This window comes from Chrysoperla carnea, chromosome 2 (assembly GCF_905475395.1).
Source record: "Chrysoperla carnea chromosome 2, inChrCarn1.1, whole genome shotgun sequence".
Taxonomy (NCBI): Eukaryota; Metazoa; Arthropoda; class Insecta; order Neuroptera; family Chrysopidae; genus Chrysoperla; species Chrysoperla carnea.
This window is the reverse complement of record NC_058338.1, coordinates 74,888,551-74,904,632: the sequence shown is the minus strand read 5'-3', so window position 1 is coordinate 74,904,632 and position 16,082 is coordinate 74,888,551. Positions and strand designations below refer to the sequence as shown.

General features: G+C 28.3%; 1 protein-coding gene across 1 annotated transcript in view; it reads left to right on the top strand.

Annotated features, from left to right (window-relative positions):
- Positions 1–902: 902 nt before the first annotated feature.
- The window catches only part of LOC123293370 (U7 snRNA-associated Sm-like protein LSm11), a 66,694-nt gene continuing 51,514 nt past the window's right edge, over positions 903–16,082 (top strand). The window contains exon 1 of the mRNA XM_044874163.1: positions 903–1,276. Coding sequence (XP_044730098.1) covers positions 904–1,276 — 373 coding nt within the window. The 5' untranslated portion in view covers position 903. The remainder of the gene's footprint in view (positions 1,277–16,082) is intronic.

Sequence of the window (16,082 nt, the reverse complement as noted above, 5' to 3'; positions counted from 1 at the left end):
TCATGCGTCACGTTCCATACATACAACATTGAAAACAATTGGTCTCATCCGATCACTGAAAAGAAGCAACATTGAGCACACTTAGTTCTAGGATAGGTGACTGCTTGAAAACACTGTGTGTTGTTGCTGTTTTATTATTTATAATAGTTTTTTATACACACATTAATAATTTCAATTTATAAATTATAAAATTTTAATTATTTATGGCATAATTTATTAAAAAATTTAAAAAAAAGAATTTTTATCAAAGTTTTAAGTTTTTACTTCCGTCGATAGTCTCCATGACTGACTACCTTTTTTATTTTTGTTTGTTTGTCAACATTGACTCATTCATTTATTATTTATGTTTTGTATACGAGCTTGTAAATTCATTTCTTGCTTCCTTAAGAGGAAAATTAAAAAGTTTTCAGATAAAAAGGAAGCTTTAAAATTTCAAAACAATAACTGTTTGATTAGATTTGATTTATCACATGATTTTGTTGTACGCATATAAATTAGACAAAAAAGAAAATAATACATAACGAGCACTGCACTTAGGAGTTATAAAGAAGAATTCCGTCAGGCATATTGTTTAAATGGACAATATACCTGAGGATCTAATTGAAAAAATATATGGTCAGGAGGCCAAAATTTTTTAGCAGCCAACGATCACATATAAAAATTTTTTTTTTTCAAACAATTCCCTTCAATGAAAAATTTTATTAAAACTTCTTTAAATTATTCTTAATGTTACTTTAAAAACAATTAAAATATTAAAAAATAAAAATAGATAATTTAAAATAAAACTTAACAAATAAATGCAATAATAATCGCACGCCACTGATTAAAATATAATAAAATTTAGTTTCCCGCGCAAATAGATAAACGTCAAACTATGTTATACACATAACCTTACAAATAAACATGAGTGACAGCAGTGATGATAAACTTCAAAGTGATGAAAGTGATGAAAATACAAGTGATAAAAAAGAAGCATATGATCCAACATTAGATGTGTGTAGTGATAAATTTGATCCAGTAAAAGCATTATCATTTACTGGTAGAATTAATTTACCATATTCGAAAGTACCACGTTTTAATACATTGAAACGGTTAGGTAGTGAACATGAACTGTTAAATGTTGATATTATAGAAAGAGAACAACAGAGAAAAAAAGAAATGACTGCAATAATCAGTGGTGTCGGTGGTACAGCAAGTAGCAGTCAAGCTGGTAGAGATGGAGGTGAGCCTTCAAATATTCACGAGGCCAATAAAAGAAGGTTTTTACCACATCAAGGTAAATTTAAGATTATAAAAATTTATTATTTATTTATTAATATATGTTAGGAATTAAAATTTAGTAACTATTTTATGTTTATGTTTTATGTTAACATTTTATCTTTAGTTTTTGAAAAAGAAATTTAAACTTTGTTATCACCCGAAACATTAAAATTAAGCATTTGTGAAAATAAATAGAAGCTTTCCCTTGCTAATGCAATTTTTTTTATTGGAAGCTAGTGTTTTATAATTTTTAAACAAATAACCACGGAAACGGACTGGTTACAAACAAATTTCCAATTTTTTTGCAACTTTAACACTTCTCTTCGATTAATATTCGTTTCCGACAGTCCGAAAAGGAACCGTTGCAAATTAAGTCGAATTATAATTGTAAATTACATCGAAATATTGCTTACGCTACAGTTGCCTATCAATTAAATCTTTACCCATAACTCGATAATTCGGAGTAATTTTTATTTTTGTTATACTGTTTACAATTCAAAAAACTTTCGATTCAAAAAAAAAAAAAAAAAATCGATCGTTAAGTAAAAAACACATTAGCATTTTATACGTCTTGAGAACAATGTTCCTAGAAAAGTTAACTGTTCAAGAAAGTTTCTTTCTGCTTAGCTAGAACATAATATTTTATACAAATTTATAATGTGATTTGAATTTGTTTTCAGCCATAAAAATATAATTTAAACTGTAGGCCGAAAATATATTTTATTTCACAGATATGTAACAAATTATTTTCAATTATCGCATCAATTTTGTGGTTTTATTTTTTTATTGACAAACACCATGACAAATGTAAAATATGAAGTGGTCTGGCACCATACATGCATTTACAAATTGTGATAATCACGATATAATATTTTGGTGTGACATTGATGTTCAAGGTGACCTATTATAGCACAAAATAACTAATAATCAGTTAAATTATCTGTTTTATCTGCTTTAAAAGCAAACCCTGGATCTGCTACTAAAGTTTTTTTTTGGGTTATAAATATTTAGTAGTATTTAATAGTTGTGGGAAATCTTTTGGGATGTGTCAAATGGGTATATGACTTCTGGTTTTAAAATATATTTGTTAAGGGAATTTGTATAATTATATTGCTAAACTTTATTAATGAAAAAAAAAAGAATTAGATTTGAAAAAATATACGAAAGATAATACGAAAGTAGACAAATATTTTGACCTTAGAAGTTAAGCTATCGATTACCTACAAAAAATATTTGCCAAAATAAATTGACATGTAATGGAATATTGACTTAATAATCTTGTAAAACTATTATTTTTCATCAGTATGGTGAGTAGAACAAGAATATTATCACGGATTATGGCTAATGCCATACTTCAACTATTGTTTGTTTTGCTACGGTTTTCCTTGTCTGGAAATTTCAAGTGGCTTTTAGGTTAGGTTACGTTAGAGTGACTACCCTAGGATGGGACACATCGTATTGACCGTTATGATAGCGAAAAAGGGTTGGACAAACCTCGGCCACTATTCCATGAAACATTTTGAGCTGTTTAGGGACAGCAAGAGTACTTTGACGTCAACTGACTTCAGTTGCAAGAGCTGGGCAGTCACAGAGAAGATGAGACATCGTTTCTTCCTCCTTCTCACTGTGACAGTTCCTGCAATAGTCACGATTCGCTGTCAGGACCAGGCGTTCAGCGTGCTCGCCGCCTAGCCAGTGTCTTGAAATAGCCGCAACAATTTTGCTAAAAGAGGCCCTTAGAAGTGATATAAGATCTTCGGAACGCATACAATTGTACTCTATCTCTATCTTTCTTGTAGTACTACAAGTACATTCTTCCCTCCATATAAGATTGGCCTTTTTTAAGGTATCCTCTTTGAGGAGCAACTTACAGTTCGCAAACAGAACTCCCCGATGTTCAAGCGGCTTTTAATAACAAGGATTTATCTTACATGAGATGATAAATATGAACTAACTGGGTGGTTTTATGTGAAATGTGACCGGCAAGAACACTTCGTTTACATATTTATACAAATCGATGGAGTCATGAATCTGCATCACTCCAGGTATCGAATCTTTTTTAATAATATACATTATGACAAATGTAAATATGAGTGACATGGCACCATCATATAACTAATTTAAATTTATAATTAACGATATTAATATTTTTTAGTGTGACATTGTTGTTCAAGGTCAACTATTATAACATATAAGTTAAATTATCTCTCTTGAACAATGTTATACAGAACTTATTACATTTATAATATGCTAAGTTAAGTAGATATCCTTATATTTTTAATTCATATTCACCTTAAAACATTATTACAATGTAATAAATTATTAAATGCAAATATTAGTACAGACGCTGAAAGAAAAACAACTTAGGCACTATGGAAAATTTATTATAACATACACGTTTAAATACGTTTTCGACATAAGAGTCGAAAATTGATATATCTCGAAATAATATTTGGTTACTTTAATACTTTATTTATTAACAACTAAACGTCAAAAAGCCGTCGTTCATTTTTAAAAAGTGTAGGCCATTGGCCTATGAAAATTAAAGTGCATATTTTCAGTTATATAAATTTTACTAATTTATTGTGAAATGAGCCTTACCTTGTCCAGATATTTCTAATAGTTTATTCTTTTTTTTTTTTTTGAAAAAGTAATTCAAAATATTGATTTTCCTAATAAAAAGCCACAAAAAAAATAAGTTTCGGCAAAATAAACGCGCTTTCTTGCCAAACAATTAAATTAAATTTTAAACCTTTTTTATTCTCGTCAAAACGCAGTCAGCCATTTTGGTGAACTAATATTGGTAAAAACAACAGTCGTGTATATAATTATTATATGTATAAATAAAGTTGATAGTAACATAGCCTACACTTACTATGAAAGCCATCAACAAATTAGTAATTAATGCGTATTATTTTTGCCTATATGATGTCACAGCATGATGGCCCGTGTTTAGGTCACGTGATATATAGATTAAAAATTACTACTTTTAATTTTAATATAATAAATCAATAATGTGCTTTTATGACTTAAAGTATATTTATACATAAATTTTAATTGTTATCAAATTTTATAGTTAATTTTTCACTACCGAAGGTACCATAGTGCGGCAAATATGAATCCTTTGGTAAAGTAAATATTTATACGTAAATTAAGCTTTGGAATTTAATAAATTTCATCACATTTTATTAAGACTTACATTTATTTTTCATGCTTTTCATCGCCCTTAGTATTTTCTCAATTTAACTGCCTTAGGGAAAATTTCTACCGATTAAATCTGATAGTTTTTTTAATATTTTTATTGAAATCCAACTTTTAATATTTTTATTGAGATTTTATGTTAATACATAGTCAGTTTTTTTTTCAGTTGGACCACTAAAAATGACTCATGAGCTAAACTGAAAAAATTACAATTACAACTTTGCAGAGATATATTCAGAGGATATCTCAGTTTTCATTGGTTCTTCTATCTTCCACATGCCAGACTATATACTTTATTCCTACATTAAATTTATTTATTTCTTTTTAAAAAAAAATAAAAAAGAGCCTTTTTCATGTCACATACTCCCTACTTGGCTTACTCACTTAAATCACCTTACCTCTCACTCACTAACTTGTAAATTGGATAAGGTGGTTTTTATACACTTTGTGAATTACATCACTTGTTATTATTGTCAGCAAGTTGTTTTTATGATATATTAATTGATTATTTATTGATTTTAATAAAATTTATTTTAAATTAAATTTCTGATATTCATTGATCGCTTTGTTATTATTAACATTTTTCATTACCTTTGCATAATTATTTTTGTATTCAAATATCTTCAATAGTTTATTTATTTTAAAGTTTTAATTATTTTGATTTTTAATTAAAAATTATTCACAAGTAAATAAAAAAAAAAAAAAAAATATCTGATTGCGCTTTTCTCATAGAAACATACTTCAAAGCCAAATTTTAAAAAACTAGCCATAGTGGATTTGGGGTTGCCCAAAAGTATTATTCGCAGTGTCTTAAGCAAACTAAATCGAATGGATTAAGGTAGTACGAGCGCCAAGGCAAGTTTAGACATGTGGATTAAATTATTTGTACCTTATTTTCCAGTTTGATGATTAATTTTGTTATAACTTCAAGAATGTAGGCGAAAAATAAGAATAAAATTTTTCGGTTTCTCCCCTCGTTTTCGAAACTTCGATATTTACTCCAAATATCGAAAAATTGTATTCGTACTTTTGTTTTATATTGTCAAGTTATTACATAATTCACCATCCAATACACCCTTAATTAGTCGGTCACAACGGGTTTTTTTTGTTTTCAATAATTTATTATGGCTTTAACTTTAAATTTGACCGACTAGTTTTGGAGAAATCTATGAAAATCATCCATCTACCGTTTTCTCATAAGACCAATGTTAAATATTCCTACTTTTGAAGTCATTTATTTATTTAAATAATTGGACAACCTTCATTTTCAGAATTTATTTAGACATAGTACAACTCCATATAAAAAAAGTCAAGCCTTTTATCCAAAATTGCGCTCGCGCTCGTTCATCATTAACAGGCGAAAAAATGTTATCTTTTTAGCTTTAAAAGATTATTGTCAACTGTCATATATGTTAATTATACTGCTTGGTTATATATTATACAGTGTTTTGTTTTGTTAATTAAAACGCGTAGATTATATTTATTTTAATTGATTTAATTGATATTAATTAATTCATTAATATTAATATATTGTCAACTGACAATGTTTATTATTAAGACCTGTTATACAAGATGTTTCATTAAATTTGGCAATAGGAAACTCCTCAGTTCCAGAGATTGCGGAGAGCAGAAAATTGTGAAAAAAATCGCAAAATTCGTTCTTCATTTTTTGGGTCCTTTTTCGGTATTTTTTTGTAATCCACATGATTTTCACTTTTATGCACCTGATTGACACTTTCTGTTTAACCAGGGCTTAATCCTACTAGGGCATTCATAGACTTTATTACAGCTATTTTTTTTTTTGTTCTCCTAATTTTTTATTGGCAGATCATCCATACAAAATCAGATCAGATAACTATTTTGCCATTTGTAGCCCTTATCCCTTTCGTAAGTTATATCATAGATTAATTCAGTGAATATTGAAAATCTCTACTGTTTCACAAATTGTAAAACGTATTTTTCGATTTGCAATCCACGTGTTCTTTTGTAAATGTAACACTTACTAAACACTTCCTAAAATTTCCAAATGTATAAAACATATATTTCTTGTTTTTAAATTTGAAGTTCTTAAAATATTATGTAAGTATAATATCGAATAAATTTTCTGGTTTAGTATAGTTTTACTGTTTTAGAGAACGTCATAGAGAGCCTTTTGATGTTGCTATTTATATTCATATTTTATCGTTTTCTGTGACTTTAATATAGTTTTGCTATAGTGTGGTAATAATTTAAATACTGGAATTATAATTTTTATTAAATATTATGTTTGTTTATTACTTCATTTTTATTAAGAGGTATTTAAATTTATTTCCTATTTCAAACCGGAAATCATTAGTTTTTATTTGAATATTAAAAAAAAAAATGAATTAGCAATTAACTTTATAAAATTAGTTTTGCCGTGAGGGAAGGTGAGACTTAAAATGTCCTCTGTATACGAGCAGGATTGGACGGGTGGACTAAAACCCGAATACTATACGAAATCACGCTCTTAAAGTATAAAACAAGAAAATAAAAATAATAGCTTGAGGCGCTCAATTTAAAATATGAAAAATGAATCGGAACGCCTCATCTATTCCACATACCTTATTATTTTTCGATTCATTCTTGATATTAAGCGCCTCAAGCTTTTACAAGTCGGATATTTTAGTCGGATATGAGTGACTCTTAGATAAAATTATTCTTTACTTTACAATAAAAGCTTGTCCCTTAAAAAGTATTTTTTATTAAAATTTTTAATTTAAGATTAAAAAAAAAGTATATATATATATATATATATATATATGTATATATGTATCAAATATGGTGGAAGCGATGAGAAAATCAGGACGCCACAACCTTACCATGCATTGTCATTCAAACTAAATGTGCATGCAAAAATTCAGCTCAATCGGAAACCGGGATCAAATTTGACTTGCAAGATTTGATTACAGACAGACAACGGGACAGGTGAAACTAAATAAAAGCTTGTAAAAAGCATTTCCTCAGGTAAGGTGCTTCGGTTAGTTGCAACAGCTTTTATATATCCGTTTTTCGTTCACAGCTTAAATGTACACAAGAGGAAGTTTTAAACTTAACGCCTCTTTTTTATGACGGGCATTAAAAAAAATAAAATAGTTAATAGTTAAAATAGTTCTTATCATTATTCATAGATGTTACACTTATATAAGCACTAATAATAATATCTGTGAATAATTCCTTATAATTAGTAGGCGCTGTATGCTACTCATGTTTCGGTGTTTTTGCAGAATAACACATTTGTGAGAAAAATTATATATTTGAAAGAAAAAAAAAAAAACATTAAACCGGTTTTAGAAATTTTTTTTATAATTTATTTTTATCATTAATTATATTTGAAATAAATATAACTATAGTTAGAGTTAGCTATAGGTATTGAAAATAAAATTTTAAAAATTAAATTGCATGGTTAACATAAAATAATTAATAATTAACTTTTATGTTATTTTATTATTATTAATTTGGTAACTATTTATTTTTAGTTATATTATTATAACATGCGTATCAATTTTATTTAATTAATTTGTAAAATTAATAAGTTTGTTCTTATCAGCAAGACCATTTATTTATTTTCAATGACAAAATAATTGATTTGCAATGCGGTTTTCGAAGTTTCTAGCCCCAAACTTATGAATTATTCTATTTATTTTATTGATTTTATATAATTTATTTAGGCTTAACTGAACATTGAACGGTATTTGGTTTTCCAACTATAAAAATGCGTAAAATAAGACGAAATGCGTCAATGACATTGAATAATTACCTAATTAACTCGAGAAACTTGGTAAACTAAATGCTAATATTTTATATTTCGTGGTAGAAAATGGAGACATTTTTGCAATACAATTTATTTATACACTCTGAGACAAAAAGTGATCTTGTATCTTTTCTGTATATCAGTAATGACGTGATAATAGACAAAGAAAATGGAAGCCGTTCTGGATCTAGCTGTTAAATGAAGTTTCCCAAAAAATAAAAAGTTTCCCTCGTGATCCTTATGTGCCCAGTACCTCTAATAGTTTAACAGCAGCCCTGGCGATGTCGACAATCTTATCTAGGTGTTTTCTTCGGAGAGAATTAGAATGATGACTTTTTGATGATTTTTTTTTGTCACTTTAGGTGCAGAAATCTCACTGCTCCTACAGCAAAGTAAAGTTAATTTTTGAAAATCTTAAAAATTTAAATTTTTGAAACTTCTAATTAAACAAAGAGGAAGATAAATGTGATGTCAACTCAAGTTAAAGATGGGCAAGAATCTTTGAATGCTTATAGTTTCTTCGTTTTTTAATCAATTTTAATTTAACTTTCAAATTTTGCTATGGTATTATACGCTTATTGTTACATTTTTATTGGTTGCAAATTCGATATCACTGATCTACTCAATAGACATTTGCCCTAAAATTTTTTATTGGCTCAAGCAACATTCGTTGTCGAGGCAAAACATCGTGTGAAATCAATTTTTGTAAAAGATAAAAAACTACGAAAATATGAAGGATTTCTACAAATAAATAGTACACGGTGATATCATAACTAGCAACTGCTATAGATACTATATATCAAAAGTTGTTTTGCAAGAAAAAGATAGAATATGATATGTTTATCAATCGATTTGAATTTTCATTTCAGAACTTGTCATCTATTATCAAAAGATACATTGAGGTGGACATCAAGACAAGTTCCCACTTTCTATAGGAGCCTCCATTTTACTGAAATGAATCCATTAATATACATATAACTAGTATAAACCAGAGTAATAATTCTGAAACTAGCAAAGAACAAACTTAAAAATTTTGAGAATAATTATTATCTGTTTAACAATGTCATTTTACTTTCAATTACACTATGAACAAACCACACTGTTGCTGTTCGTCCATTAACCATATGTTAATAATTTCTATTTCTTTTCATTTTTTAATTTTTCTAAAATTATATTCATGTTTGTTTGTTACTTTTGATAAATATAATAATTACCTACGCCCTATTATTCAGATTATAGTGGAAATCTCTAAAGATATATGAATTACTCTCCATGGAATATAATTATTTTTTTTATAAATGCTAATATAAGGTCTAAAAATTCGACGCCAAGATAAACAGAAATTCTAAAATTATTTTATCGATTATGTGATAAAAATCGCTGTATTTTTTTATATTAAGTATAGAACTTTAGAAATTATTATTTACGAAAACTTATTGATGGACGATTGACGGTTTATAAGGAGTAAGCGGATAATAGAGTCAGGCGCGAATAGCGACTTTCTTTTATACTTGTATAGAATTGTTATGCGATATCGTTGACAAATATTTTGTACGCTAAAAGAAAGAGGTGACACTTCTCTTCATATTTTGTGTAATATACATACACCAAGTAACACAAGCGAGTGTTCAGAGTATATGTTAGATGGGATTATGTTAACTTTTCATGAGCATTTTTTATAATCTATACGCTGGAAAAGGAGTATCGTAGGAAGTAAAGCCGGGACGAGTAGACGCAGTATTTTCGGAAGGTTTTTAGGTCGCTGAGTTCAAATATGTGCGTAGATTTTACGTGAAGTCTTACAAGCAAATGTTATTAACAATTAAATTGTTGAAATTGCTGTAAGTCGGAAACTATCAAGTATAGCGTTAAAAGTTGCTTAACTTGTGCAGAATCAAAATAATTAACTTGTGCAAAAGAAATGTCTCATAATCTGATAATTATGAAGATAATTACCTGTAATTTGCGCAAGGCCATACTTAAGGAGCGTCGCGAGACTCTTTCTCTTGATTGGGTATGCTTTTTGTCTATTGATTAAAAAATAAATAAAAGAAAATTTGATTTTGCACAAGTTTTGTCAACAACTTTCGTCGCTACAATTGATAGTTTAAGAGTTACAACGATTTAAACAATTAAATTGATAAAACTTTTGTTTGCACTACTTTACGTCAAATCGATTCCCATGTTCGCAGGCAGCAACTTCCAGAGAACATGGCGTCTACTCATTCCGGTTTTACGTCCTTCTAAACCCCCTTACCGCGAAAAAACTACTATAAAGGAGTGTTGGACTTAAAAATCGGGTTCATTTTATAGTTGACCGACAAGTTTCAAAGAGATTTTTCTGGAGATAAATATCTCCAGGAACCGCTCCCAAATTAAAGATTAACCGAAAGATAGGAAATTTTGTAAGATTAATTTGATTTCCCTGTTGATCGAAATCTTTCTATAAATCACGTACTCATAATTACTTTGTTTAAACAACATCAACAAAAAAACAATTGTTTTATAAAATAATTAGATTTTGAACTAAAAATTTCTACGAATTAGGAATTTTTTTATTTTATTGATTACATCCAAGTCAGCATTTTTCTTTATTTTGTAAAGTAAACCATATAAATACAAATATTTTATGCAATCCAAAAAAAAATTAGTTTTAATAACAATTTATCAAATATTATGTAATTATTTATTATTTTTAATAAGTGACCTAATAAAAAATGAAAAAAAAATCAAAATCAAACTCAGAAAAAATGTAGGTGAATTATATTTTTATAACTGATGTGATAAATTTATAAACATGTTTTTAACCTTAATTTTATATTTATATTTATTTTATAAATAAGTTTGTTTTGAAAACTTTTTTTAATGTCATCGCAGAAAAATATCTTAAAATGAGTGCAAATTTTTTTATTTAGATCGCAGCTTAGCTACTAGCTAGGATTATACCCATATGTATAATATACTTGAGTGATACCCACCCGCTTCGCTGGGTTTAAAAGTCAAAATTGATAAAAATTGCTCTCACTTATCCCCTTTCTATAACACTCGAAATAATGGTAACGATTGTTTACACAGGTAAAATATATGTATGGTTTTCTATTTTTTTTAAATGTATAATAGTCGTAATTATCCATTGAGTATATTAGAAAAGATGGCCGTGAAATATTTTTTATTGACTATTTTTACAGAAATCTGTAATTTATGGTAATGTCAAATGACTACTTTTACAGGAATCTGTAATTTATGGTAATGTCAAATTAAATTATGTTTTAATTTTTTTTTGTTTAAATTAATATGTCTTTATAAATTATATCACATGTGTTATTCGGAAGTATGAGCTATATTCCTGTACAATTTCATTAAAAACCATTCGCTAATTTTAGTGTGACAGCGTAACAAACAAACAAACAAACAAACAAACATGCTTACTTTCTCATTTATAATATATAGAGATAGCGATAATCATTTTAAGACAAATATTTGAAGCACCGTGAATATTTTGTGAGAGGTTGAAGATTCGTGGATGTTTTATAAATAAGAATTAAAGAGTCCGTACAATGGATATGTCGTTCATTCGATTCGAACCTTATTAGTTTGATGATTCAAATCAATAAAAATTTTGATTAAAATTATATGAAATACTTATTTTATAGATCACGTCCTGTTATAAATTAACTGATTTCCTTTACTATGAACTATTTATTAAAAATTAATTATGAAACAATTAGTGATTATATTGCTAGTAATTCATAAATAAAATATTGTTTATGAATTCATATTTCATTAATCTTATTCATGTATAAATATTATTAAATATCATTTTTAATTTTCAAATATTTTAAAACAACTGACTGATTGAGTTAAACAAATCGTCATACAAATCGTTTTGGTTAAGGATATATAAGCACGATAATGGGGGCATAAATTAAAAAACTATATTTTTTCAATTTTGATGGTAATTATATTAACGATATAAGACGAAAAATAAGAATAACAAGTGATAACAAACAATTGACTGAGTTAATTGTTGGAATACCATGTAGATTACACTGTCACATTACACATTCATACATTTCACACATTCATAATTTATATTCCCATATAATACATACTATACAATTTGTGCTCTCACGGGTAAACAGTGATGGTTACGAAAAAATGTTTCAAACAAAAGTTTTTTTAAGGAACATTTTTTACATTAAAACTTTTGTTCTATCTCTAACGGTTTACAAGATGGGCCCTACAGACCCAAGACCCAATTGACCTATGTTTCTCGTTTACGAACTTGACCTCACTTTTTACGCCCTGGACACGCTATAAAAATTTTAACTTGATATCCCTTTTCGTGTTTGAGTTATCGTGTTGACAGATAGACGGGCAGAGAACTGAAAACGGCCTAATTAGGTGATTTTATGAACACCTGTACCAAAATTGTTTTGATAGCATCAATATTTTCAAGTGTTACAAACTTGGAACTAAGCTTAATATACCTTGTATATATATATATATCATATACATGGTATAAAAACTGACAACATTCAGTGTCAATCTTTAGAAATGTGTCCTAGGAAAACAATTTATTTATTGTCTTACTTCGTTCGTTTACCCAGAACCAAGTGATATACACTCTCAGAAGATGTATGTAGAGCTATGATTATATTATTGAATGGGTAAAAATGTTTATATTAGTTGGCAACAGTTTGTTGAGTGTAGTAATAAGTTCCTTTAGGACATTGCCCTTACACACAACGACAGTACATTTCGAATATAGTTACTATATGCACATATACACATCACATGTTTTATTTGTATTTCAGAGTATACACTTTTTACACTGAGTGTAAGTAGAAAAGGATAGTTTTATCAAACATTAATAATAGTATCCTTTTCAACTTACACTCGATGTGGTACACTAAGTGCAAAAAGAGCAAACGTTTATTACAGCAGCGGCGTAGAAGTGTGTTGAACTGTGTATATTCAGTTGTCGATTGTCCCGTGTTTTCTACACGAAACGATCTCGACTGTGTGTAAAGTATTATTCTCGTTAGCCAGTCTAATGTAAAGCGGCGTGATGTTAACATGTATTATTTTCATGCTGCGCTCTATAAGACACGTGCAAATACAAAGTACAAACCTAAGCGTTTGAAATTTGTACACTTTCCATTGAAAATTTTCGTAAAGTAGATTTTATTCTAGATAGTTGCTCCGCGATTGCAAAACATTAAAAAATTGATAAAACTTGAAACATAAGTAATTAATTGCATAAAAAAACATCATGTTAAAATTTGATGACGATTTACCACACCTTTTGCCAACCTTAGTAGCTCAGTTGAGGGTAGCGGGATCGATTTCCGCCGTCTCAACAAAAATTAATTTAATTAATAGTTGTGATGGACTAGTGTAATGCATAATGCATGAAGGAAGTGCACTCATCCTCTAAAAATAATTGAGGAGTTGATCAGTGAAATTATCAGCGGAAAAGATGGTAAACCACATATAAGGTAACAATGGGTTCTATAGCCTAAATGGATCGTCAATATAACCTAACCTAATCTACCACACCGTTTACGAGATAATTGCTAGTTAAATTGGCATATTTTACTAACACAGCATGAGAGAAGCGTGGAAAAATATAAGCTTTTTTTGTTTAGTAGAATTATCACCATCTTTATGAAAAACTGATATCTACTAGACTTCAATGAAAAATTTAAAGTATAACACATTTAGTCAATAATAGAATAGAAAGAATTCTGTGGATATGACATCTATAGTAAAATATTTACGGTTGGTAGAGAAGCAACTATAGTAGAACAAGTATTTTAAACAACTAATCACACAGTGAGTATTGTGTCTATGAAGCCTCCACTTGCACGGTATTAGATAAAAATTTTATCTTATTTCACTAGTTACTCATATACTCTTAGCGTGTATATAATCCAATACATTTTGAGCAATATTGTAGCAGAGCAACATCATTCACTTAGGTTAAGTATAAGGTTTTTTTTATTTCACTTAAAAGTAAAAACTTTCGCTCTTTATATAACCTAAAGTTATCACAAAACCGACACTGAAATTTTTTCATCACGTATACGAGCCAAGGTCCTGATCAAACTATTAGTTCGAAAACACGTCGAGAACAAGATCATGTAGAAAAAGAGACTCAACAACATGATCTTTTAAATAATATGCTGGAATTTGATATCGTTGCGTGAATTCTATTAATTTAATTTCGTCTCGTTTTGTTGGTTGGCCTTAGACAGGGTTGTTCAGCAAGAAGTTAACTCGTTAATAATAATATATTACTCTAATATTATGATCTTAAAAAATGTGTCTCTCTCATTTAAGTGGTCACATCTTTTTGGAAGACGCGTCTCTATTATTTAAATAAAAGGTAACTTCTTTTCGGACAAAATTTACAAGGTAACAACTTACTGAACAATCTTATATATAAGAATTTATAAAAGACTCAAAAACTCAAAATTAAGTTGCCGAGAAAATTGATATGATCATTTGATAAAGGTATGTGTTGTGTAGGATCATCCTTACTGCTAGAGCATCTCAAGTATTGATTATAATTATTTTGGAAGGGATAACAGAAGTAATTTATTCTTACCTTTTAATCAAATGTATAAATTTTCATATTTTCAAATTTTGAACTTGTTTCTGTAAAAAAATAAAAAAAAACATTAATTTTCTCATAAACAATAGGTCATAATTATTCAACAGGGGCAAAGCCCCAATTGCTTCGTGCATTTTTATGCTTAAATTATCAAATCAATAAGCTTTTCGAGTAGGCTAGACACACGTAGACTATAGGGTCCGTTGTGATATCGAAAATGTGAGTTGGGCCATTAATTCATGCACTACTAGAAGTTGTTTAAGAACAGCAAGAGTGCTTTGATGTAAAGAAGTTCAAATCGGAGATCATTTTAAAAGGTGTCCAGTGACAGAGAAGAAGGAGCGTTTTCACCTCTTTTCCACTGTCTCCTTGTGTCCCGGTGTCAGATTTACATTCATTTGCACCGAAAAAGCTCTCATTTTAGTTCATTCGGCAGTCTTGTACTACCGTTGGTATTCGAGTAAATATGGCAAAAATAGCATCGAATCAATTCTATAATAAATGCTTTTATTTTATAATTATATTATTATAAAAAAATCACAATTAAATGAAATTGAAAATAGTACTTTTACTTGTTATTTTTCAATGTTTTCATACACTTAGAAACTACACCATAGTTGCTGGTAGTGGTTACTATTGAAGATGAGTATACAACAATTCAGTTAAACTACTTATACAACATAGTCATAGTACAACCAACATACTTAAGATATTTTACACAAAAAGTATTACTGACTTAGAATTCCGTATAAAAACAAAAACATTGCTTATAGTTGACTTAGAATAGTTCTCTATTTTCGTCACTTGCCGTACATTAAGTGGGAATTTGTTTTTATCACGGATGGTACAAATTAGGATTTTGTACTAAATTTTTTTGTTGCCAAAAATGGAAAGATCATTTATAAGTTTAATAACAAAACTGTTTTTATTTTTTCATGATAATTTTAAAGTTAAGGCAGTTTTAAAAGAATTTTTCAAAAAGGAAACGAAAACACCCGACAAAAAAATGTTCGTAAAGCATCGTTATGACGTAATAATGTTAATTGAATAATATTCACTGCATACAATTATTAATTAACATTATGGCGTTACACGATTTTTTACGAACATTTTTACTGCCGGGCGTTTTCGTTTCTCTTTTGACCAGTTCTTTTAAAACTGCCTGTAACTTTAAAATTGTCATGAAAAATAAAAAAATAAAGACTTTGTTATAAAACTTATATATAATCT